At 44.1% G+C, this 25,347-nt stretch overlaps 1 protein-coding gene across 1 annotated transcript in view; it reads right to left on the reverse strand.

Annotated features, from left to right (window-relative positions):
- Positions 1–25,347, reverse strand: part of ARHGAP20 (Rho GTPase activating protein 20) — a 259,386-nt gene that overhangs the window by 77,811 nt on the left and 156,228 nt on the right. Inside the window, exons 5-7 of the mRNA XM_078657062.1 lie at positions 16,780–16,821; positions 15,130–15,214; positions 5,550–5,627 (exon numbers count right to left, since the gene is read on the reverse strand). Coding sequence (XP_078513188.1) covers positions 5,550–5,627; positions 15,130–15,214; positions 16,780–16,821 — 205 coding nt within the window. The remainder of the gene's footprint in view (positions 1–5,549; positions 5,628–15,129; positions 15,215–16,779; positions 16,822–25,347) is intronic.

A 25,347-nucleotide genomic window follows, 5' to 3' on the forward strand; every position in this document is an offset into this window, starting at 1 on the left:
CACATTCATGCTATATAATAAATACAAATTGATTGATTATGACCCTTATGCACAGGGATCAATCTTCCTGTGCATCAAGGCCATTTGTCTTTTCTTTAGAGAAAATAAACTTTGACTGCAAAAGTGTGTTTTCTCATTATTCAATTCAATTATTTTATTATGTTTATTATAAAAAGGAACTTTAAACATGGCTCCCACTAAGCAAACCTGCTGTACTGCAAGGGGAGCTGATGGGAAGCGGCCACATTGTTGGCTTCCCTCTCAGCACAATGCTCTTGCCCAGCCAGGTGGGGATCTCGATACAGGGATTTACTGCCAGATCGTCAAACAGGGTCTAAATAGCCCAACTTGCCTCTTTGAAGCTTATAGTTTCACTTTTGCTCCTAAGAAGCTTGGACACACACTGACATTTCTTTCTCCTAAACCCTTTGACCAGAATCCCCTCCATCACCACCACCACTACAATAGACACAGCTCCACTTGTTTTTAGTTGCACATCGGCTGCTACAAGTAGCAGATTTTCACACTGGCTTTCACATTGGCACATTGGGATTCAAGCTACATGGCTGCCGAGTCTTCTTAAATGAACAATCCCCATGCTGGCATTGAGGGTAATTATTCCTTGAGGTGTAAGGAGCACCAGTGGTGGACTAAGAGGGGAGTGTGAAGGCAGTAAGGGCAATCAAAGAGGCAGAGAGAGGTGAAAAGGGAAACATAAAAATGCAATGCAAAATGAAGGTCTCAAAGGAAAATGAGTGCAAGAAAAAAAATGGCTGATTGTAGTGCCCCCTTTGCACAAGGTCAGCAAGGATAGTGGCCACCGGCTAATGAGAAGGAGAGCAGGACAGCTGATGCAATGTACAGAACAAACTGATAAGGGATATGCAGGCACAAATTGGTACCAAGGGTAGACCTGGAAGTACTGCTGAGGAATCCTTCTGCGGGAAGGTAGAGGGCCAGCAGAGGACATGAAAGTAGTCACAGGGCAGTTGGCACATTGGAGGCAAGGGATAAAATGCCGGTTGACGACTTAAAAAAACAGTGGGGTGCAACATACAATAAACCTCACTTACCTTCTCCTGCAGCACAACCTTGATGCTCTGCAGTCCCTGGTTCCAGACTCCTCTGAGCGCAAGATGATGGCAGACAGCCAACTACCTTTTCCAATCCAGATGCTGCTCTCATGCTGCATGAGTGAAGTGTCTGTATTGGCTGGAGCAGGCGGACTCAGGGCTCCGAAAGGCACTGAAGGCCTGCGCCTGATCTCCAGTACAGGTGTCTAGGACAGCTGAATTGGAGACTTTGAATTGCATATGTCGGTTTGTCCATAGCAAGGTAGCCGTCCAAACTGACAAGCGCACTTCAAGCTGAACGGGCACTCCTCATTACTGTCAATCAATTGGCAGCAATGACACACTGGCTCCACCCCCATACTCTGTTTGGCAGAGAATATAAAATAAAATGGTAATAAAATCATTTATTACCATTTTATTTTCCACTCTTTCTGCAGGAGTGTGGAGGGTGTGACGCTCCTCCACTCCCAAGGAGGAACCATCGCTGTCTCCGTGTGAACGATCACATGTGCTTTAAGGGAAGATATGTCTATCACATCCCTCTCACAGTGTCACCGAAGATGGGGAGTGGACTATAGTGGCAGGATAGAGCAGGCAGGAAGCACTTGTGCTATACATGCATCATAACCGAAGCAAGAACAAAAGAGCACACTTGTGTAATTGATGTTATAGGTTCAGTCAAGTTGATTAAAGGGAGTAGAAGTAAAGGAGTACGAAAACTCTCCGCCTCATTCCTCCGAAAACTCGCAAACAAAAAACCCTATCTTGATCCTTCTCAGGAAATGCGCCCAGAATATGGAACTCCATCCCAGTCCCTGTCAGGACTACCCCTCCTTAAAATTCAAACGGCAACTCAAAGACTTCTTCCTCAACCGATACCTCCCAAATGGATAGCTGTCGCCCAAGCTCAGAATCTTGACCACTACGACAGGCCACCACTTTAAATCTAAGCCTTTTTCCTTGCCCACACCTGTCTCGTTCCCTGGACTTCTCCCCCTGCACGAACGGCCTTTTTCACGAGTCAATATATATACCATCGTTATATTGTGTGATTTCTCGGCTACTAATTTTTGTAAAGAGCGCCGATACTTTCGATTCGTCACAAATCAATGCTTATACTACTGCCATAGTATGACACCTCTTGGCTGCTAATATTGTAAAGCGCTCCAATACCTTTTTTGTCTGGCCAGCGCTATACAAAACTCTTAAATAAAATAAACACAGGGACATTAAAAAGCAGCACAATTTCCTCTAAGGGGCAGCAGGTTTGCTGTTCAACCGGTAGGCTGGAGGTGAAGATTGACCGGTAGGTTGTGAAAGAAAACAGGGTGGCAAGTAGACCAGACACAGGGTCAGAAAGGTGGGAAGTTGGAAAGCTGAAGAGGAGTGTTGATTAAACCAAAGATGGTGTGGAGAAAGATATATTATATGTTCATTTTCGACCAGTCCTTCTCCTATCAACCCCAGACAGTAAGGTTTTTTTTTTCTGACTAAGATAAACAGACATACATTTGCAGCACAGCAGGAGCAGCTAGCATAACTTTCTTCACCACATAAACAAGCTGCGCCAATTAAAACACAAATAACCAAGAAGGCGGAAGGGGTGGGAGTGAAAGAAAGAGTCTTTGTCTTCTTGTATTGTTATGACTCTGGTCTGCTGCTTGGAGCTTCTCCACCCCCATGCAGGATCCTCCTTGCATCACTCACTCATTCCTCACACTCCCTCCCTGCACTATTCTTCAAGGAAATGAATATGTTGTAACAATTGCTTAATTCACTCAGTGCACCAAACCGGTAGAGATTCTGAATGTAGCCTAGCTGCTTTAACTGTAGAGATTATTACAAGTACCTGTTTTTGTGTGAAACTACCTTCCCACAGGTCGCAGGTGAACCAGCAGACATCTTTTTGACATTTTAAATAGCCCAGGAAGCAAACACAGTATACCTCCAGAAACATCTGGGAGTTGCACCTGAACCAAGTTGCTAACAGTGCTTGCCTGGATCTACGCCGAAGCTAAATGTTCAGTAACGGCAATCAATAAATACAGAAGGCCATAAGCAGTTAGAAACTGGCTGCAAAAAGTCATCTCAAATCGTGCATCGACTAGACTTAATTTAGCTATGCCACCGATGTATTAATAAAAATGTTTAGTCGTAACCATGTACTTTAAAGAAACAGGTGCTGCTTTTAACGAATGTACCTGTTTTGTAGAAAATAAAAAATACCTTGAAAAAAAACCACAAAAAAAAAACCCACCAAAGAAATATGTTTTCTGTTTTGGAAAACATCGGGGAAATTGCTTGAGAGATGCTTGTTAGCTGTTCTTCGGCTGTCTGAGCACTATATGTGCTGATGTCATCTCTTGCCATTGAGTTTCCCTGAACTCTGCCTTCTATCAAACCCAAGTGGTGACCAGGAGAAGTCGGTATCATTCACCTTAGTGCATAACTATGGATGGACAGTATATCCTGCTCCGCTGGCAGAATTGACAGAATTTTGGCAACTTCTACCAAATTCTGGTAAGTTAGCGATAAGTTAGTGGGCGCTAGTGAAATTTGCCAACCCAATATCTACTTGAGTATTAGCAAAATAAACTCAAGAAGCTGCACCGTGAGGTACGCCCAGTGATGCTGTTTGTGCGACACGTCTTTCTGCCTGTTTGCGGAATTACTCGCAATCTCCTGGACTTTTTTGTAGCTCAGCTGAATTCTGCAGAGTGAAACTCCCTGAGAACCACCCAGGCTTATGCATAGCTTACTGGAGATTCAATGGAAAATCGTCCTGTCATGGAGCCCGTTCGTCGGCACAACTTGAACCCAGGGGAGTATTGCCGGCCCATAAAGCCCTTGTGGTGCAAGGGTCACCTGAACCATCCAGGTGTCCCCCAGTCAGCAAAAGACCAATCAATATACTGTGAGATATGGTGGGCTCAGGGCCCCCTCTTCCCATTCTGCAGGAGGTCTCTGACATTTTGCATTATGCCACTGCTTGAACCACACAGATACTCTTTGTAGTGGGGGCCAGTGATTAATTTGGGCCAGTGATTAATTTGAGCCAGTGGTTTCCGGTGCTCGGCACCAGCACTTTATTATCAACAACGACTCTTATAACAGCCTGCCACATGGTGGCGCTGTTTGTCTAATTTTGTGAGGAGCACTACAACAGTTGTTTATTAATTAAATATACATTAAAATCACTAATGCATGCCACTCAAGCCATAAGAATAGCTTGGGTGGCATGCATTAGACATTTTCAATGTATATTTAAAATCTGAACTGTCACACTTGTATGAGGGTGATGGCTAGTTGTGACGGTATTGTCATGGGCAGCACTCGTGGGGGGCAATAAGTGGTGCAAGCTCCACCGGCCTCCGACAAGGGCCGTGGCACCTATTTCTTTCACAAATTCAGTACTGAGTGGGGCAGAAATCCAATGGCCGCTGCATCTAGAAAACAAGGATCTGCCCTACATGAGTCAGAGTAGCCAAGTTCAGGTCAGGTCATATGAACCACTCCACCAATCAAGGTGAGGCAGCACCCAAAGAAGATTACCAACAGTTTATCCAACGAGCAAATGAAGAAAAATGTGGTCTTTTCAGAGAACATGATTTATCTCATGGTGTTTTTTCCGCACCACTGTAGCCTGTGGTTTATTTTTGATGGCAAGTGTGCTTAATCTCTTTGCACAATTTCCAAATGCCTTTGAACTTGTTTAATTAGTTGTTTACAACCATTCTCATGTTGCTCCAGGGCAAACTCCTCCTGCTTCAGAAGCTGGCCTCGTAAATGGACCCACCACTCTGTACATCACTCCTTACCCTCTACCTTCCTAACACAAATTGGGTGATTTATGAAACAATTTTAATTTTATTTTAAGTCAGTTCAAACATGGAGTTTTTTTCAGAGCTCGGAGCAGCACTGAGCACATACAGTGGGAAAGGTATTTTATGGGAAAGCAGCATGCGAGAGCGCTTAAAAACACATGCGCTCATCGAATGCTTAAAGAAAAAAGTAGTTTGTTGAATACGAGCAGTAAAATGATACAAGAAATCCAATCAAAAGGATGATAAGTAAACTATGCTCCAAGAGAGGGATAAACAGAAAAAGAAAAACAGTAGAATAAGCATGTTGGCAAAAGAGAGTTAGGTTATGTTATGTTAAAATTACTTGGATCTTTGATGTGCTAGAGCCCTGTTGGTCTGTCATCAGTTTGGGATTAGAGTGACAAGAAAAGTAATAAATTGACTGTCTCTACGCCCACTTTAAGTTTTTGTTATAGTTCAAAAGAGGTCTGTTTACAAAGACAGCTAAAAGTATTCTTTCCTAAAACCACGAGTGAGTAAACCTCACATTTCACTACAGAAGTGTGAAAAAAGTTAACTACAATAAAGAGAAAAAACCTGTCAGACCTTGAAAGCCAACTTGACCATCACTTGGTCCTAAAAGTTCACCACACTGCGGATAGCAAATACTTACATTGTCTCCAAACTGCTGCAGGGCCATCCTGATAACGTCTCTTGTGGTTTCAGCGTTGGTTATTGTGAGTGTTGTTGACTGTGTGGGTAAAAAAGAAAGACTAAGGAAAGGCCCAGGTTGTATAAACTGCATGTACTGCAAATGAGTAATTCCCCAGACTGGAAATCTGAATTAGGATAGGAGTCGTTTGCAGCAAATTATGCTGTGACAAATAAAAGCATGAACAATGCAGGTATTTTGATCACAAAAGCCTATTTGAATACTGTATTTTGGTCATTGACATTTTTGCAGCAACAATTCAGTTCCAAACTTAAGACCTTAATTAGGTGGCTGTCCCCAGCATCACCTCTTCCCACACCAACCCTGTTCCTCAACCAAACACTTACCGCACCTTCAGAGAAAGACTTGTAGAGAAGTGCAGAACCAGGGTGAACTATTCCGCTAACTTCCATGCCATCTCTGGCCCTTAGTGTTACACAGTTGGCGCTAATACGTACAGCTACACTTTAGATGACTTCAGTGTTGAGTTAGGGGCTTCTCTTGGGTGTAGGAGAGTAGACTCATGATTGTCTGTGGTAGATGGACGTTTGGTCGGGCAGTGATGGTGAACCTAGCGTGGGACATGCAACTTTGTAGTCAAAGAATTTGTTGACTTTGTGGAAGTAAAATATTTGTGCTGACATCTGTACTTTATCGTGGTCCCTGATTTTCCAGGCATAGCAGGGAAAGTCTCAACCATCCAAACTAAGGTATGCTAGAGACACTTTTTTATTTCTGATGCCACACTGCATTACTTAATTGTTTCTAGGCGCTAGTGATGGGACACCGAGCAGTCCGAAGGTGACTCATGGAGGTAGGCGTCAGACATGAATGGAAGGACAGCAGGATATACTAGGTGTATGTGGGTGGCCAAGATACAGCATGGGTCATTTCTTCATTTTGGGGGGGAATGGCACGAGGTTGCGGGCGTTGCAGATCTGGGGTGGCAGGGAATTTCACAACAAGCGAGGGCCAGCAATGAAGAAGCCTAAGAAGTGTTCGGCCACATCTCTTCTTGCATTTAGTTCTGGGAATCGCCAAGATCTTATTCTGATCAGAGGTTAAGTGGTGGATTTGGTTGGTGAAGCACAATTTCTTTCAAGACGTGGCACAGGGAATTGAACGTGATTGTGAAGCTGACCTAGCACGAGTGTAGGTTTCTGCATTGTGGGGTAGAGTTTCGATAGCCATAGATGGGCCGACTGCGGAATTTTGTGCCACTGGTGGCTACTGATTTGGTAGGTGAGTAGGCTGCAGATGATAGCCCGACAACCATGAAAGGCGTTAACTAGTGAGTTGACCACTGTAAGGTGATTATCAGGTGAGATGAATGGTGCAGTATTTTGAGGAGCTGAGTTTCATGAAACATGGACTGGACCTCTGTGTAGGAGAGTAGGGTCTGCTTCCTATGGTCACCCCCACTTTTTGCTTTTGCTTTACTGGTTTTCGACTTAGATGTGGCTGTGGGCCTGCCAATCAGACCCACAGCCTAGATGCACTCTCTCTAAATTCACACCATGTACTCTAGGTACATTCACAATTGGGAATTGGCTCACCTTATCAGCCCCTGTAGAAGTGTACCCTAGGTACTCAGGGCATAGGTGTAACCAAGGCCTACCAGGGGCTGCAGCATGTATTATGCCACCCCTGGCTGGCCACTCAAACTGACACAACTGGCTGATCACTCAGCTGGGGCAAGGTCGTGTAATCACCCCTTGCTTAGGTATAGTATTCCTAGATCTACCCTAAAAAAAAACACAGTAACCTATAAGTCACTCCTATGGCAGGCCTTAACAATCCTGGAGGTAGAGTGCTTGGTTATGTGTGAGATGGTGCTCTAGCATGAGCTGAGCCTGTCTGCAGCTTTCGGAACCATGTCCTTATAGCTGTTCTATGATATTGCCATACCATATACTCTTAAGTGCATTATGAACCTCGCGGTTAACTGCGAACTGGCTGTATCTAAACAGGTCGTGTAAGGTGTCCTACGCTTTGGAATACTACCCCCTCACCAATTCTGGCGACGGGGGTAGTATTCCACCCTTCTAGAGGGAGAAGACATGTTGTTGCTGACTATCCTGGTTAAAGTTAACCAGAGCCCCAGCGTCACAAAATGGATGCTGCTGCCACAGACACAAGTCTGACCTCCTGCTGCTGGGAGTCCTTCCAGCGAGGGAGGCCTGGACAATAGGTTTCCTGCCTGGAGAGGTGCTAGCACCACCCCAGACAGGATTTTGTGTATTGGGACAGGGAGGGCTGAATAGAATGAGACATGCCTGGGGCACACTAGGTGCTCCATGCATACCCCAGTTCAAACTCCAGCCCCAGCTCTGGCGCGAAACTGCACAAAGGAAAGGGGGTGTAACCACCCCCCTTCCTGGTCCCACCCATAGGAGGGACCTAGTGAGTAAACCAGCCCCCTTTAGTTGTATAAAGGTAGGAGCTGACCCAGGAGACTTTAGATTAATCCTGGAATCAAACTGAAGACGAAACTCTGGACCCTTCGACATTCAACTTAAGCTGAAGAATCTCCCTTGTGGCCAAGGAGTGACCACCCTGGGCAACCAGGCACCATCCAGCAACTCGACGGCTTGCTTTGTGCCTGTTCCCACCGAAACTCGAGCGCAGAGCCTGACAAGACCTCGACTCCCGGACTCCTCAGATCCCACTGCACGACTCCAGCACCGCTGAGCTCTGTGGAAGGCGTCAGAATTCGTGGAAGCAGGCAACTTGGAAAGTCTTCAACTTGCTAACAGCGCAGCTCCTGAGGCATCCTCGAAGCTGTGCCCTGGGGACTGAGACACCCCAACACCGAGCTCCACCTGCACCGAAGACCAGCCCCCCACACTCCACGAGATCTGCTTGGGGCCCTTCTGCTTGTGTACTGCTCGACGCGTTGTCCGGTTGCTGGCCCGTTGGCTAGTAGCCCTCCAACGACGACTCCTTTGAAAATCCATTGCTGGTCTCGTTGCTCCAGACTGGCCCTCGCTTCCCTGAAAAGGTGAAGTACCGCAGACCCTCCTGGTCTGCACCAGAAGCCTTTTGTGTATCCTGCGTGGGTTGCCTTTGCTTAGGCTTGTTGGCTCCAATCTTGAAGTTGACCCCTCCATCTGCGAGAACCTTCGTGGGACAGCTCCTCTCCAGCACCTGGTCATCCTCGATGCCTCCTGGTCCGCGTGGTTGCAGCGATAAGCTTCACATCTGCAACTGATTGCTCCGACAACATCTGGTTCCTTCCTGGTTCCACCCGGTCACTGGCTAGTGACCTAGACTCTGTCGCCTCTGCTTTCAGGTCTTCTTCATCCTAGATCCACCCTTGGATCCACCTGGACATCTTCATCCTGGTCGCCTGCAGCATCTTCTTCCTAGGCTCCATAGGGACGAGAAAACCCGACACACTTTGACATCTATGCACCCGCAGCCCGTGGGTGAGGTAACGCGGGTACTTCAGTGCTCCTGTAGGGATCGACTATCCTAGTGTCCAGTTTTGCTAGTTGTGTAATCCTAGTTAGACCGGAAGTGTCCTAAAAATTCATTTTTCATTTTCATTACTCCGCACGCACCGCCTGTGGGCCTCCTACTCCTAACCTAAGGGTCAGATAGTGTAGACCCAGCGATCCTCGAGGCCCTAGGCCTTTCCCTTTCCGAAGTCGTGGTTCTTAGACCACTTACTTAGTATATGGTTTTACGCGCCCCTAGGGCCTAACTGTAAATTGTGCGATTTAAAGTATTTCTGAGTGTAACTTGTTATGTGCTTTTGCTTCTGACCTCATAAAGAGTTCAGAGGAGTGTGTTAGTAAATAAATACATATATATTTTATATATATATCCTGTGTGGTGTCCTTTCATTTGATATTCAAGGGGTTACATATGGTAAAACAGCTGGCTTTACACGCCCTCAAGAGTCTTTTAGCCTAAGACTGTTCTGTTCACGCTACCTCTAGGATAGCTGGTCTATAAAATTGCCTTACAACCATCACCATAAGGGTTGTTTAGACTGGTGAAAGGTGCTCACTAGAATAGTGAACATCATATACCAGGCCAACTTCTCACATTCTGATCCTATTTTAGAGTTTAGGCTGAGGTAAACATTCCAGATCGCTCCTAAAAGTTTGGCCTTTCGGATCTGGCTAGAATAAGGGCCCTTAGCACGCTTACTAATATAATCTTAGTCATTTTCATATGTTTGTCCAGACACTTCCTCAGTAAAGCCTGAACTAGGGCAAATATTTGTATCTCCATGTCATTTAGAATCTTGGTGGTCTCCTCTCCACCGGTCAGCCAATTCGTGGCCACTAGGAGGGTGTCACCCATTTTGAAATCACTCATCCTTCCAACATGTAAACCACTTTCCAAAAACTTCAGTGGGGGTCACTGGTCCTGCAAACCCTCATCTTTCAAAAAAAAATAAAAATATTCACCTCTATTGATTTCATATGGATCATTAGCTGCAGACACCGGGCATCGCTTCTTTGGAGTTTCTACAGGCCGAGAGGCATGTATATCAGAGCCTCTAAATTTAGAATCAAAATGGATGAATATTCCAACACCCGGGTTCATCACATCTTCCTATTCTCTAAAATGTTGAAAACAACTTTTTAGCTGCAGCTTTTTTCCCCACACAACTATTACATGTTCTCAGCATCACTTTGTCCCACACCATTGCTGCTCCTCAACCGGAACACTTAGCGCACCTTCACAGAATCACACTTTTACAAAAAGGTAAGACGCGCCGGGATGAACTATTCTGCTCACTTTCTAGCCATCTCTGGCTCTTAGTGTTTGAACTCACTTCACATAGCTAGCAAAGCTTTCAGAATATCTGACACAAATATTTCCTGACAATCTTGCATTCAAAGCTTTGTGTGGTACATTAGTATGGTGTTCACTGGTAGAAGGTTCTCAGACAGGGTGGGGTTGCTAGCGCACCCTATCCTTTGGTGCAATCATTTTTTCTACCAGTGTAAAAAAAAATCACTTTTTTAAAAAACATGCTGGTTTATTATTGGATCATGGAATTAGACTTACAATTTCATTAGCCTTGGCGTGTAGCATTTTTGTTATTTCCAACTAGAAGGCATCAGTGCCATCTAAAAAGGCACAAGGCACCTGCCGTGTTGCTCAGCTGCGACATCTGCTTGACCTTGAAACATACATGCTTTACATACCATTGCTAGATATGTAGAATGGAATCGTTTTTCATGCAGAGCAACTATTGTAGTGTTCTATCGCCCCAGTGGTGGATTTAAGGGAAGATCGCTCACTTTTACGGCGGAACATAGGTTCCCTTCGACAGACTAGAATCAAGAAACTGGGACAGAGGACAGTGTCACTTCCCCTACAGAAGCAATCACTGCAAAATGACCTCCAATGTACCTTATTCCATGTCCTCTTCCTAGGCGTAGATAGACCGGGCTGGAGCTGGTGAGCACTTCACACCCACTGTAGTATGAAGGGATTTAAAGGCCAGAGATACCGGAGCCCACTGCAGGTTGCCCAGGTGGCCTTGGCTCGCGCATTCCTCCAGAGATGCAGAATACACAATAACATCTGCCACGCAGGAGGAGGCCAGTACACTAAAAATCTGTTGGCCCTCCAGTGACAAGAAAATAAGATATTTTGTGTCCTACGTGACTTTTTGCAAAGAAAGAATGTTATCGCCGGCACACAAGGTACAAGCCAGGCGGGAGAAATACTGCGTGCTGGGATCACTGTGATCCCATCTGGTATGCTGGCGCTATGCAGAATCAGCCATTCTGCGACAACTGCACCTCAGACCACACAGGCGGGACAAAGTGGTGGGGTGAGGGGGGGACGATATGTGCCAAAACATGGTTGTAGACAAGCCATCTCAGCATAGATTTTTTTTTTTTTTTTTTTTTTTAATCGGACACAGGTTTTACACACCTCAAATTTACATTACATTAACAATACATTGCCATGATTCAACTATTGGCTATAGTCGCCCTGTCATAAGTAGGCATGTGCAGTTTTTTTATTCCACTTGCTCAGTTTTGCCTAGCTGTTGCTTTTTGCACTTAGCAATAATTTTCCTGGTTTTACTTTGCTTTCGACCCAGTGCTTAATTTGATCCAGTGGTTTCCCCTGCTCGGCACCTAATTGTCAACACTGTTGCTTGTGAGAGTCTGCCACAAGGTGGCCCTATTTGGCGAATTTAGAGAGGGTCATCACAACAGTAAAGTATCAATTGAGTATACATTAAAAACAATTCTGCACTTGGAGAGATAATAATAACTAATTGAACACAGACAAGCTGGAAAACGCATGCAGCCTTTCTAAAGTCAAGTTCAAGTCTTGTCCAGTTTTCCCAAGCACAATGGCAAATGAATGCAGAACTTTTCATGTCAAGTTTTCCGTTAGCGGCGATGTTCTATGCATAATGGCATTGCTCAGCAGAAAAATGCATAGCTGTTTTCTACAAAACTATTTCATAAGAAAAACAAATTTCTCAATGTTAAATTAGGATACATGCTACATGCATAGTTGCGAATATCAAAATTGTTATGCCAATGTCAAAACGAAACAATTTTGTAACCTTCCCAAACGTTACCATAGAGCTTTGTGACAGATACATAAATACATCTTTGTGACTTTGCACACTACTTGTCCTAGGTCTAAGACAATCTACACTTATAATGACATCCTCATTGCAGACAGTAGGACATGCTTGCTTAAGTTTTTAAGCATTGGCATATCTGAGAAGACGCCTCTAAATTTACCAAAAACAAATAGCCAAGCATCACATGGGTTAATACTTTTCGCTATAATGTAATTTAACTTAAGGGACATCGGACACACCATCTTGGACACGTTCTTCACACATGGGTTGCGGGCTACCAAAAGGCTGATGCCTAACCTCACTCTCTCCATCTCTCCCCCTTCCTGGTAGATGACGTGACCACTAGACACAGAACGTATATCCTCGACTGTCACCGGCGTGGAAATGTGGGGTTTTGTTTAGTTGTTCCCTCTAGGAGAGGGGTATCGCTCTTTTCTCCCTCAGAACTATGCCTTTGAAACTTTATTTATACAATGTACGCCGACTGTTATTTTTTGATTAACCGTGCGTCATTCTGGAACAATGAGAAATAACAGAGCAAAACACAGCATGACCTGGCCAACTTGATCCTGGTAGTATCTGACCAGACTTCCAATGGTGCTTGCACCCATGGAGGACGTTTCTCCAAACTGGCTTATTGTGCACGGACTCTACAGTGGTGTAGTGCAGTGTCGCGTTCCTTTGCTGCTGGATCTGGGTCACAGAGAACTGACCATCTCAGCATCATATTTGTGGCTATTGCTGACAGGGGTCAGTCAAGAAAAGGGCAATTTATGAAATATTCTCCGAGTTGGAAGACCGAAGAAAGATGGAAGAAGCTTGGTAGTGCCATTTTTTTTACAAGAATGCCTGATGGCTGGTACACTTGTCCTCTACAATGCAATCCTTTATGAGGTGCAGCCAGTATGCAATGGTGAAGTGGTGAACAAGCTACTGAGGGACCTGGATAATTACTACAGATCTGTCCAACTGAGTTGAGATATGGGTAGTAAATAAAGTTCACTTTCTCTAGTACATTTATGTGAGAACTTGTACACAAGCCAAGCTATTGGCACATGCATACATGTTGCAAAGTTTCATCAAAATGTTTATTTGTGGTATTAAATCTGTTTTTGCCCCAAAGCACCACTGAACTGCAGACCTAGAAATATGCTCACTGAATGGTTGATACTGGTTGAGCTGGTGTTAATCCTTCTACCCTTTACATGATGGCCTGCACTGCTGGTTGATTCTCCTTTCTCATAGAACCAGGTCTGTGAGCATCATCTGCTATAGTACACCGGCTGTGAATAAAACATGCTTACAATACCAACCAACTTGAACTCTCACTTTAAATTTCAGAACGTGTCCTGTCCATACCACTAGAAATCAGGCAACCATTCAGGTGGACTTATCTGTGGCAGTGTGGTGTGTGCTCACATTATGGGTCAATTGAGTCTTGGGCAGCTGTGTCCCTACTAGTCAAGAGTCTATTTGGGCAGATGAAGTGTAGTGGAGAGATGATAAGTACACTATCAGATTTGCAGCTGACAGTATGCCTGCTGTTGGTAATGCTAAATAATTAATTGGGGAAACAATGTTCTCATGGAGGCCCTAATGCCAAAAGAGATTAAATAACTGCCTCATGCGGAGCATACTGTTGAGTCCAACTCATTGAGATGCAACACAGGACTTGTGTATGACTGCATCACCATTTGTAGTAAATCAGAACTGTTGCCCTTGAAGATTGCAGAGTACTAGACCTTGGAACTGTAGAAGTAAGTGTCCTGCACGTGTTGTCAAAGGAAGATGGCGGTGGTGTGGCTCTGCAAATGATGGCAGGTTTAAGTAGGCCTGGGTGTGTAATTCTACTCTGCTCGTGGAATTTGCAGAGTTTTTCCCACTCCGCGCAGCATGCAGAGTTTCTAAAAAAGCAGAGCACAGTTTTTACCTCGCTCACGCTCACCAACATTAAGCAAGGAAAATCTTGCTCCAGACCACCTCCCGTGAGATTTCTCAACGCGGACGGTCATGAATGGCTGCTACCGCTTGCGCTGAGAAACCTTCCGTTTGCATTGAGGAAGCTGTTGCTCAAAAAAGAGCATCTACTCGAGTGACAAAAAGAAGCAGCGCCCTCTTGCGCTGCACATGGTGCCGTTCACAATGTTCTACCAGGGCAAGACAAACCCCTGGTGCTAAAAATCAGCATGACCTAGTTTATAGGACTTATGAACCCACGTTATACACAAACACACGGATATACATATCAATGGTTGCCCATTCCTCCTCACCCCTCCTGCTTGGCAGCAGTACAGGTTTTTCTGTGATGTGAGTGTTCAAGTAAGGGGTTAAGCATGGATTTCTCATGCCACCTGAGTGAATATGAGCCAGCAGAAGAGGGACTTACGTGATTTAATGAGCTATTCTGCATCAAGGTGGGGGAGGGAGATAATAAGTGCTATGGCAATGGAACAGAATGGGTTCACGGTGCAAATGTCAGGCTGGTCTTGGAGCCATTGGTAAAAGATCTGCAATGGGGTGTGGTTCGTCTAAGATGGGGTACACCATCCCCTTTTACAATGGAGAGATTTATACTGAAAAAAGGAATTGCAATGCTCCCATCGAACAACACATTAGGACATTGTGGCAAGATGTAGGAAAGGTAATTAAGAGCAGAAAAGAAGAATTGTTAATCAGGGGCTGTAATACACATGACTGCGCCGACGCTAGTTATCGCTATGCGACAGAGTATGCGCCTGATGGCATTACAGACAATTGGTTTGTAATGTACCGTGATGTTGGCGAAGACTTTGAGCTCTGTGTTTGTGTGTGTTTGCGTCTGTGCGCATATTGTATCAGCGCACAGACGCAAACTCACAAACTCAAACATATTCTAGTGCACAGCGACAACTAGCGCCGGCGCAGTCATGTGTAATATGGCCCCATATGTAGCAAACACATTTTTATTACAGAAACACTTACCTGGGCACCATTTCCAATATCTTTAGCAGATATCTTTACAGGAAGGCTCTTCGGGTAGTCATTTTCTTTCTCCTCGGAGATGCGACTAGTAAAAACAACAATGAGGAGTTAGTCCATTTGAGCCCACCCATTCCTTTATAATCTAGGGGACTTAGGAAGTAACAGGTCCTGTGCATGCAGGAAAGACAAAGCATTGGCCTGAAGGAGACACTTTAAAAGTATATCAGGAAACAAAGGACACATGGAGAGACACAAACACACACACATACGATTTACGAATATATCAACAGAGATAAAATGTCACAAATTAAAAGGATTTGGTGATGAGTGTTTACAATTTATATCACTGCCAGAAGTTCCTCTGCCATTCAAAATGTGTCTTTGATCTCCCCTAAAACCGCAAAACTATATGGGGTTATGAATAACTAGAGACCTGTATGTGTATGGTACTTTTGTTCTGAAAGATTTTCAGGATATGTATTGGAGATACATTTACATACACAGACTCTAACATGTAATAATCTAAACAGTTACAGGCTATTCTAAAAATGTAGTGTTTTTCCAATCCATATGACAGACAATGGACACCCCACATACAGTCACATATTGTTAGCGCACACCTTTTAAATATGAAGTTGCACAAAATCTCTTTGCACTGGACCAATTTTGACCAGACTAATGAAAATGAGGGGTGGACAAAAGCTGCATTCCTTTAATGAAACCCCCAAGATGGCCCTGTATTTTCAGATTTGTGAGCAGTCTGGTCCAATGTACCAATTCAATGTAGCTGACCATTATCTCACCTTTGGTCTATACATTTCTGCTTGGTGTTGTAAGCGGGCATTGTGGTTTGTATGTTGCAGTCTTTGCGACTAGAACAGATTTGCTGGCTTGAAATAATACAAGCGGGGCACCATCCCTACACAAGGCAACATTTCGCAACCAGACATAGGGAGAATTTGAAAAAAGAAAATTGGGGGGGACTTTATTCTCCCCGTTGATGTCCATTGAAAGAACAAATTTTAGGCGGGAAACAGCCAAAATAAAGACATTTCCGGATTTAAAAAATCATGTGTCCCTCACCTAAACCGGGTCTGTTGGCATGTATGCATCCCAATCATTTTGTGAATTTTCACACATTCTGTTGGAGAAGTAACTGAGCATTGCTGAACGGCACTTTAATGTGCAAGAACACGGCTTAAGGACCATTACCTTTTGGGGATGACGCTGACCTGTCAACCTTTAAAAACGATTTACCACGTGAGAGAGGCTATGCAGCCATGGAGGGGGTGGGCCTGGTTAAGGGGGCGGAGTCAGGCACTGCTTAGGCATCTTAATAGTGGCCATAGAGAGGGGGTGGAATTTGTGCTGAACACTTTCTCAGTGCCCATTCCTACTCACCCTCCCAAAAGACAACAAAATGCTTTAGGAGAAGACTCCCATAGCTAAGGGACATGGGACGCTACTTTAAGTCTACCACACAACAGAGGGCAATGACTGCAGTTTATGGTTAGTAGTTCCTTTTAGTTCTGTCTGTTCTAGTTTTCTCAGTATAGAATTGTACTGCAATTGAATAAAAATATAACACTTCCACGATGAAATGTTTAACTTAAAGTTACTTGTTAGCACTAGTAAAAAAGAAATTAATACCTGAGAAGGGAAGAAAACCATTTCTCTTTTTGCTCCGGGGAACTGTAATGAGGAAAAAAATAACACTATCAAGAACATGCACATGAAGCCATCAAACATATAATGGAGCTGAGCGCTGTCATCGTGTACTGCAGTGTGTTCTCTTTACGCTTCAGATTACAGGTGAGGAGTGTAAATATTAATTTACGCATAAGCTCCCTTTAGCACAGGGATCAGAAATCGAAGTAAATACCATTATTACCTATAAATATTAAATAATACACTACAATGTGCTTTGTGCACACAGCTAGATCAAGAGTTGGCCCTCAATATCTCCTTGGTATTGCGAGACCCCAGCAACCGGCTCGCACCCTCTCGCACCCTAAGATCCAGTGATCGCGTCCTAAGTTCAGTTCCAAAAGTGAAACAGGCTCATATGAGTGACCGGTCTTTACTCTACATTGGCCCTAAGCTCTGGAATGAGCTTCCACCCATATTGAGAAAATGCACCTCACTGACCTCTTTTCACAAGTAATTGAAGACATGGCTGTTTTAGGTAGTACTCTGGTCTGCACTCTATCTGGCTTCAAACACCGGGAAACCCGTGTGGATAGCTGTCACGCTAAACAAGCTTAAATAATAATATTAATTACAATAATTATTACGTTAAAATCCATGTCAATACCTTACTCCTGCAATTGTCCCCAAGGCAATTTTTGGCGCTCAAACCTGGCAAAATTTACTCAGGGGAGAACATTTGGTAACATCAATACATGTGGAATTTGGTGTGGGAAACACTAATTTTGCATGTAATCCCTCATTTTCCTGTAGGAAATAGGATTTTTTATCACACCAGGTAAATACTGCACCATGGTATCCATATTCAACCGGTGAGGTAAAAACCTGGCCCTTTACACACCGCTAGTAATCAGAGTCCAAGTGTACAGAAACCCCCAGTTCTGATACGGCAGGGAAGGCAGCATAAAAATTGCAGGAAACCATCTTTTTGGCAAGATGTCAAGACAGATATAATATGCACAGTTAATCTGATAAAAATCAAATATCCTCAGACACTTCTTCAATATTTGATACCACATTGGAGCATCTCCTATATTATGCTGGAATGATTTTTCTTTTGCCAAATATCTGAATAAAAATTTCATTTGCATTCTTCTTAGTCTGGAGACGTTTTTATTGTTTCAAATATTTCATCCTAAATTTCATTGCAATTCCTAAATAGTTTTGCACCGGGATCAACGTTTCATTCTAAATACCAATTAAGTTTGCATTATGAATAATGCTTCAATCCGAATGCCAACATACAATTCTCATAGTGCTTCATACAGGCTTGCTGCAACCACAGCATCAATAATAAATCAGGTCAGTTTCAAGAATTCATATTTTATTCATAGTGTTTTCAATTCAGATGAATAAAAACACAAAACAAAAAGTTTAAGTGTAAATAATCCTAACTTCTCATTAAAACCTTAGCATAATTTTGATGGTTTAGCTATCATGGATTCAATCACAAGTTAACTTCTCATTATAAAATACCGTGTACGGGTTGTTACATCTCAAGAAAGAAATGCACCCCATACTATAAAGTGTACCCACATTTCTAGTCATGATTTCATTTTAAAAAAGCCACCTATATGTCCTATATTTACATCCAGTTGAGCTTTCTTTCTCTCAGTTAGTGCAACATTTTTTTCTGAATCAGCACGAGTCACTATATACCACAACTATTAGAAAAGTCCACTATTAAATTTGATATAGGTCCGTACAAGACCTCCATGAAGCAATCCTCAAAGTATTGCTACGTCTGGTGCTGGCAACCGTTCCAGCATATAGTGGGGAACGGCTCCTCTGACGTGCCGCTGTCCCTGAGGATTGCTTCATGCGCGTCTCATATTTTGTACGGACCTATAACAAACATAATACCTTTTCAATAGATTCTTTTCCGGCGTTAGAGACCAGGAAGGTTTTAACCAAAAACAGATTTAGTCACAATTTGAAATTACCTATGGAATTTTCATAGGGATCAGTCAACACTTAAATTCATCATCCTGAAGATGGTCTAATGGATGCTTACACAAAACAGATCGAAACATCGACAACTACATCTAGTTCCTCTGATTTACCCTTCTCAAGAATTGTTTTCCGTATTGATCAGTTTAAATTTCCTTCTATACATATTGTCACACTTGTGACGATGAGGAGTTTGTAATAACAAATCATTTGTAAACCTCAGTCTCTGTGCATTGTTTTAGTCTTTTGTACCCTTTGGTAAATCTTTTTTCATCAAAGTTTGCATGTTTAGAAAAACACCCGTCTGAAGAGTATCTACAGCAGATTCATTCTGATATAATGAGCAAATTCAATTCTTGAATAATCAATTGTAAGCTCCTAAACGGAGCGTACAACCATTGTTTTGTATACTAAATGTCGAACTGAGAGGACTTAAAGAAATCCCTTGTAGGCACAATTACCTGTTAATTTTTAACTTTCAGTCACAGCTTTAAGTGGGCCGGGTTGTGCCAGTGCTCAGCACCAACAGTTCTAAAAAGCAGGTGCTGAGACTGGTACCTATCAGGTTCTCAGTTTTTTCCCTCACCCTCAGGGTGAAAAACAAATCTTAACTCTGCAGCACTACCACCCTCCACTGCCTTTGATGTAACTTCAAAGAGACTCTTTATAGTACTTTCATAGCCTCGTCATTTCAGAACGGAAGCATTTTCAATATTATATACAACGAAGCTGCCGTTGTTGCTTATTTATCTTATGTAATTAATAACTATTCACAAAGCGAATAGTTCTGGCTTGTTGTAGGTGTAGTAACCTGTTGTATATGTCTGGATGCAATGACAGAAGCATCAAATACCACTGGCGCAGCACACTAAGCTCAGCAAAGATTGTTAGCATAAGTCTTTTTAAGCCACACCCTTAATTATATTGGCCACGCCCCTTTGAGAGCCCCCCCCCCCAGTTTTTTGATCCCACTTAAAGCCTTGCTTTAAGTCATCCTCCAAGCTTCCTCTCTGGTGTAGAAAAGGGAAGGGGCATGCACTATCCAGCAGTGGCCTAACAAAGAGATGCCCCTCGTCCCTTACTCAATGTGGTGAGGGCCCCTGAGACTTCTGCATCACACTGCTACTCACAGACATTAAGCAGCATAGAGTCCCCATGAAGAATGGTGCCCACCCCCCCAACCCACCCCTGCAGGGACTCCGTTACACGTCTGGTGTGACACTTTGTGAGCGAGACCAAAGCAATTATTTTCATGCAGTAAGATCAATTATAAAAATAACTTCCTTCTGTGCAATATAGGAGCCTAGAATGGACTTTAAAACAGTTGAAACACTCATGAAGTGCTTATGCGAGGTATAAAACGAATGACGCTTACAAGCAGCAGAGCAGTTTGTGCACAGTTAGACTTTACAACCTGGTCAGTTACATACAAGCAGGGAACTATGGGCTTAAAAGAAATGGAGGACTCTGCAATATGGCTCTGTGTGACAGACGGAGGGTATGCATTAAATGACACTATCGCTGTGTAACAAGTAATGCAGCTTTCCTGGTCTCTTCCAGTGTTAGACTGGTCGATAGGGTAATATCGAGAACAGGAGACAAGAGAGACCCTAGTCACATGGAACTAGAGTAATCTAAATAACAACAGAAACCACTATAGGGTAATATGGCAGAGCCCAAAGGGCTGGTCTGACAGGTCACTGTATGGGCGAGTTGGTTTATGGGCCTATTTTATGGCCTGATATGTCAGTATTTTCTATACTACCATAATCATTGCTGGCAGGAAGCACAAATGCATTCAGTCACCCATGTCTTATAAAAGACATGATCATCGTGTCTTTACAAATATTGGTAACTTTTTTAGCTATTTAATTCGCTAATTGGGCCGTTTTTATTTTGGACTCCCGGTCATATTTTCTGTCCCAGTCTGACCCTTCTCTATTCCATGCCCATCTCAATCTAACTTGTTCTTGTCATTGTGTTTACATGGTGCTTGCTGTCAATACTGTTGGCCCAATCTCTCTTAAGTGCTCTGCAAAGAGATGCGGGTGTATGCATGTGTGGGGAGATGGTTCTCTTTGTGAAGGCCTATCAACGTAGAAGCAAAGTAATACCAGAAGCAGCTCAGAGCAGCAAGGCCTGACAACCCAGCTGATGGCTTCACAGCAGCTTGAGTACATCCTAAAACACAAGTGAGAACTAACTGGTAAGCAAAGGTAACCAAAACATGACAGAGTTGAGAAAAATCATTTTGGGAATTGGGGTGTCAGACAAAGAAGAGTGCAGTATAAAGAAGGAGGGGGAAGGACAAGGAGTATAAGAGTAATCAGTAAAGTGAAATAACAACTCAAGAGACAGAGAATAAGACAAGAGACAGCAGAGAGCACAGCTGAAGCAGATGTAATCAGTGATTCATTCATGAAAGGAGGAGTGCCAGTGACGGAGCTCTGCTCTGAGTCCGGCGTCGGTGCAATGAAATGTCGGCATGCCGAATACAAAGACTGGTGCCATTTAATCCACTACCATACACAACACGTCCCTTTTTCTTTCACTTGCAGGTTCCTGCTTTCTCCCTTTGTGAAGGTCTTGTCGTCTTTCTCTTCCTATGTCTTTCCAATCTATATGTTTTTCCCGCTCTTACACTCTGTAAACAACTGATGCGGGAACTGAGTGCAGGTCCCCACTAATAAGTGATGGTGGCCCCCACTGGCTTAAATTAAGCACTAGATGTAAACAGATGCCTGGGGTGTACAGTTAAGTGCAATTGGGCTGGGTTGAGCTGTTGCTGGCAACTGCACAGCCTTCTTGAACTTTGCGTCCCCTCTTTCCCCAGTCCCAGTGACCCACAATCACTCCATATACCTAAGGGCGCAGGGCTCCAGTTGGAGTCATTCCTTTTACAAACCATTAGAATGTAATATCTGCATTCAAATGGTGTCATTGCTGAGAAATAAGACTACACCTACCACAATGCACTTGGTTGTGAGCATAAACTTATGGGTGGATCATTGCGTGCCTGGTGATATGGAATAATCTGGTAACCTTCAGGAGCCCTTTAATAACAAAATCATACAGGACGTTTTAGGTAAACGTAAATACATCTTTACACCATAATGCCACAATTGTAAAAGTATAATAAATGGAGCACCGGAAAGAGTAGCACAATATTTTGTTTGGTTAAAGCAGATGTCTGTTAGGGAAAAAAATACACAGCTCGTGAAAAGTGGGACAATTTTTAGAGATAACAATTCAGTCACTTTTATCTTGAAAGTCAGAAGAGCTCACCATGTATCGGGGTTGAAGCTGGACCAGTGGGGATGCTGCTTAGAGTACAGGGCTGGAGTAGGTCAGCACCTGTGGCAGTGCTGTGGCAATGGATGCCTGCACTGGCCACAGGCCGGCCTGAGGGTGTCACAGGGGCCCTCTGAATGGAGGTGACCAGCACAGCATGTGAACCCCAGGTTTACTGCTGACAGTCAGCGTGCTGCTGCTTGTTCTCTTCACAGGCACGTGGCAGGCCAGCTAGCAGGGTGCACGTCGGGCAGGCAGGGCCGATTCACATACATGCCAACCTGAAGTGTGAGATATCAAAAAAGAATTGGGAGAATAGATTTCTCCCATGTACTTCTATTGGAGCAGGGGCAATTTCAGGCAGGGGACCACCAAAACAAAGCCATTTTGTGCTTCGAAAACCGGGCGTCTCCCGCCTGAATCGGGTCCATTGGCATGTATTCTGCCGCATGTGCGTTATCAAAGAATCTCCAGAAGGAAGAGCCAACCACTCAACTAGGAAAATTCTTCGTAATTAGAGGATCACGCTATTAGCTGAACACAGCTGATAATGATATGTGCGACTAATTAAAGCCCTGCGGGTTTTATTCCAAATATGTTAGTATAACCTGTGATGCCTGGTGCTCGACAAGGCTTGCCAGGAGGGTGCCTCCCACACAGAGGTGGTTGAGCGCCTGGGGTACGGGGATAGCAAGCTTCCAGGCTTTTTTTGCGTTCAATTTTATATAGCGGAAACTCAACCCGAAGGTATGGAGGCTTTACATGAGCACTAAATACGTTACACAATCACATTCATTTTTTGGTAGGCATGGGGTGATTAAGTGATTTGCCCAGAATCATAGAAAATTGAGCGGACACCAAGACTTGTACCTGCTTCCCCAGCTCCAATGCCGGCCGCTCTGGCCGTTAAGCCACATCGGTTCTTTTACACCTTTCCTAATAACCCACCTACCCTAGGCCGAGGACAAGTGCTTGGGTGAGTAGCACGCCTGTCCGGATATCATATCGCACACGGCCGGGAGTCCTTCGAGCCAAGAGCCCATTCTGCTCCAGTTCCCGCGCACAGACCAGAGCTGCAGCCCCGACCGAGCCGCACACACACTCCATAAACCCTCGGATCTTATCGGTCACGTGGCTAAGTAGAAGTCTCCAGTAATCAGGCTCACGCCGTGACAGGCCAGTAATGGTTTCTAGACCCGCCCCTCGCTCGGGGAACCGTGCAATGCAGTCATTTCAGCATCTCGCTGAAACAAGGCGGCTGCAAGCCCAGCTGCTTGGCTTCTGGAATCAAAAGGATTTTTCGTGATTTCTGCCGAGCATAACTTCATCACGGCTGACACTGTAACCCTCCACTTACTGAGAATACTTAGGCTCAGCTGAACAGATGCAATAGATATACAGGAGGCAGGGCACAGGTATGTGCAATACAGGGAACAGAACGAGTATCATAGCCAGAGCTTTAAGTGGGATGAAAAAACGGGGGGTGGGTCTCTCAAAGGGGTGTGGCCAGTGTAATCAGGGGCGTGGCTTTAAAACACTTGCGCTAAAAATCTGTGTTTAGCACAGTGTGCCGCCCGACTTGCATTTTGCTGTTTCTGTCATTGCATCCCGATACGTGATACAACAAGTAACATCATACCTACAACAAGTAAGGACTATTGGCTTTTTTTTTTTTTTATTTTTTTTTTCCAGATTATTTTATTAAAAAGTTTCTTTTATATATACAGTACAGTAGTAGTGCATGAGGGTGAATTCCAGACGCCTTTGAGGTCACATTAGGCATGGCAGCTAGCCTGGCTAGACGTAGGTCACAATCACAATCGGCTGGTTGGCGTGCATTATTCTCGGTAACACTGTTGCACCCTCCTAGAGAGAAAAGAGAAGAGTGAAGAAAGGAGGGATGGGGGAGGGTAGAGGGTGGGGGGAGTGGAGACAGAGCATTATATGGCCCCTCTACGGCGAGCTACCCGGGTCCAGTATTGGCTTAGGTGTGCTGTCAGTGGCTCTTCCTATGGCGGTTTGTATGGGCCTAAGTGTCAATGGTTATTAGTTGCAAAAGATAAATAAGCTGCAACTATGGCTTGTTACATATAATATTGAAAAAGCTTCCAATTAAAGCCCTGGAGACCGTACCACAATGTTGCTGCTCCTGAGTTTCAGAAAGAGATGGGAAATCCAATAAGAAAATGCCTCTTTATAGGATTCCCTTCCCCCACAATGCTCTCCTGGCATGACGTCATGCCGTAACATCTCCACTAGTGAGAAGTGAGCAGTGTGGGTAGCGCACATCGATGTGCTTGCTGTTTTGAAACGGGTCTCTATCGGGCTGTTTTGCGCCCTGGCACTTTTTTCCGGACTGCAGTGACAGCAAACTCCAGTCACTGCAGTCCGGGAAACAAAACGGACCGCCTGTGCCAGGGCTCAAAACAGAGCCCGATAGAGACCCGTTTCGAGGCCCCCTTTAAAAAACTGCCTTTGCTCAGACCCTGAGACCCGGCCCACTTAAAGCCCTGATCATAGCTCAGTGGGCTAATGCATCTATTGTGCACGTCTTGTTTTATCTGATGGTCGGAAAGTGCCTGGAGTGCTTGTGCTCATGTGCAATTGGGGTGTGGCCTTGAAGTTCGAGATGGATTGATATTTTAGGGTCGGCTGTAGAAAGATTGCCCCACGGTTCATCTACTTATGTAATGTCACATACACTGAACACAAGCTACCCAGGAGAATTGCCACTGCTTATAAAGTGTTGGTTCTAGAGTTATTTTAAGGATTTTGGGGACGCACGCAAGTCATATTTTGGGGACCCCTGTCAGATTAACTATTAATGTTGTTACCGATTACCCGCTACTGTAAGCCCTCATGATGCATGAACAGTACCGAATTATATGTTAAATTTTCAGAAACACAGTCACGCAAAAGTAGTTGAAATGCTACCTGATAACCCCCAAAAATTTAAAATGATACTGGGTAGAGATACAGAGTCCGTATCAGAGAAAAAGGTGGGCAGATCGAGGTAGGGAGGTTCAGATAAATAAAATAGACAGAGGCCAAACAGAGAAAAAGTTCACCTTCTTAGAGGGGGGGCTGGGCAAATCCCTACTTTGCCCATGCCTTAAAACGTCTCTGGTTGGTTCAAGCATCTACAGGCAACTCCTTTTGCTTATCTATGGATCTCGCACAATGCTCTATTCGCCAAACCTTTGCCCCCATCTCTGGTAGTGCAGATTAAAAAAAAAATATGTATCGTGTGCATGCGCACATTCAACTTGG

The sequence above is a fragment of the Lissotriton helveticus genome, chromosome 8 (genome assembly GCF_964261635.1).
Source record: "Lissotriton helveticus chromosome 8, aLisHel1.1, whole genome shotgun sequence".
NCBI classification, from domain to species: domain Eukaryota; kingdom Metazoa; phylum Chordata; class Amphibia; order Caudata; family Salamandridae; genus Lissotriton; species Lissotriton helveticus.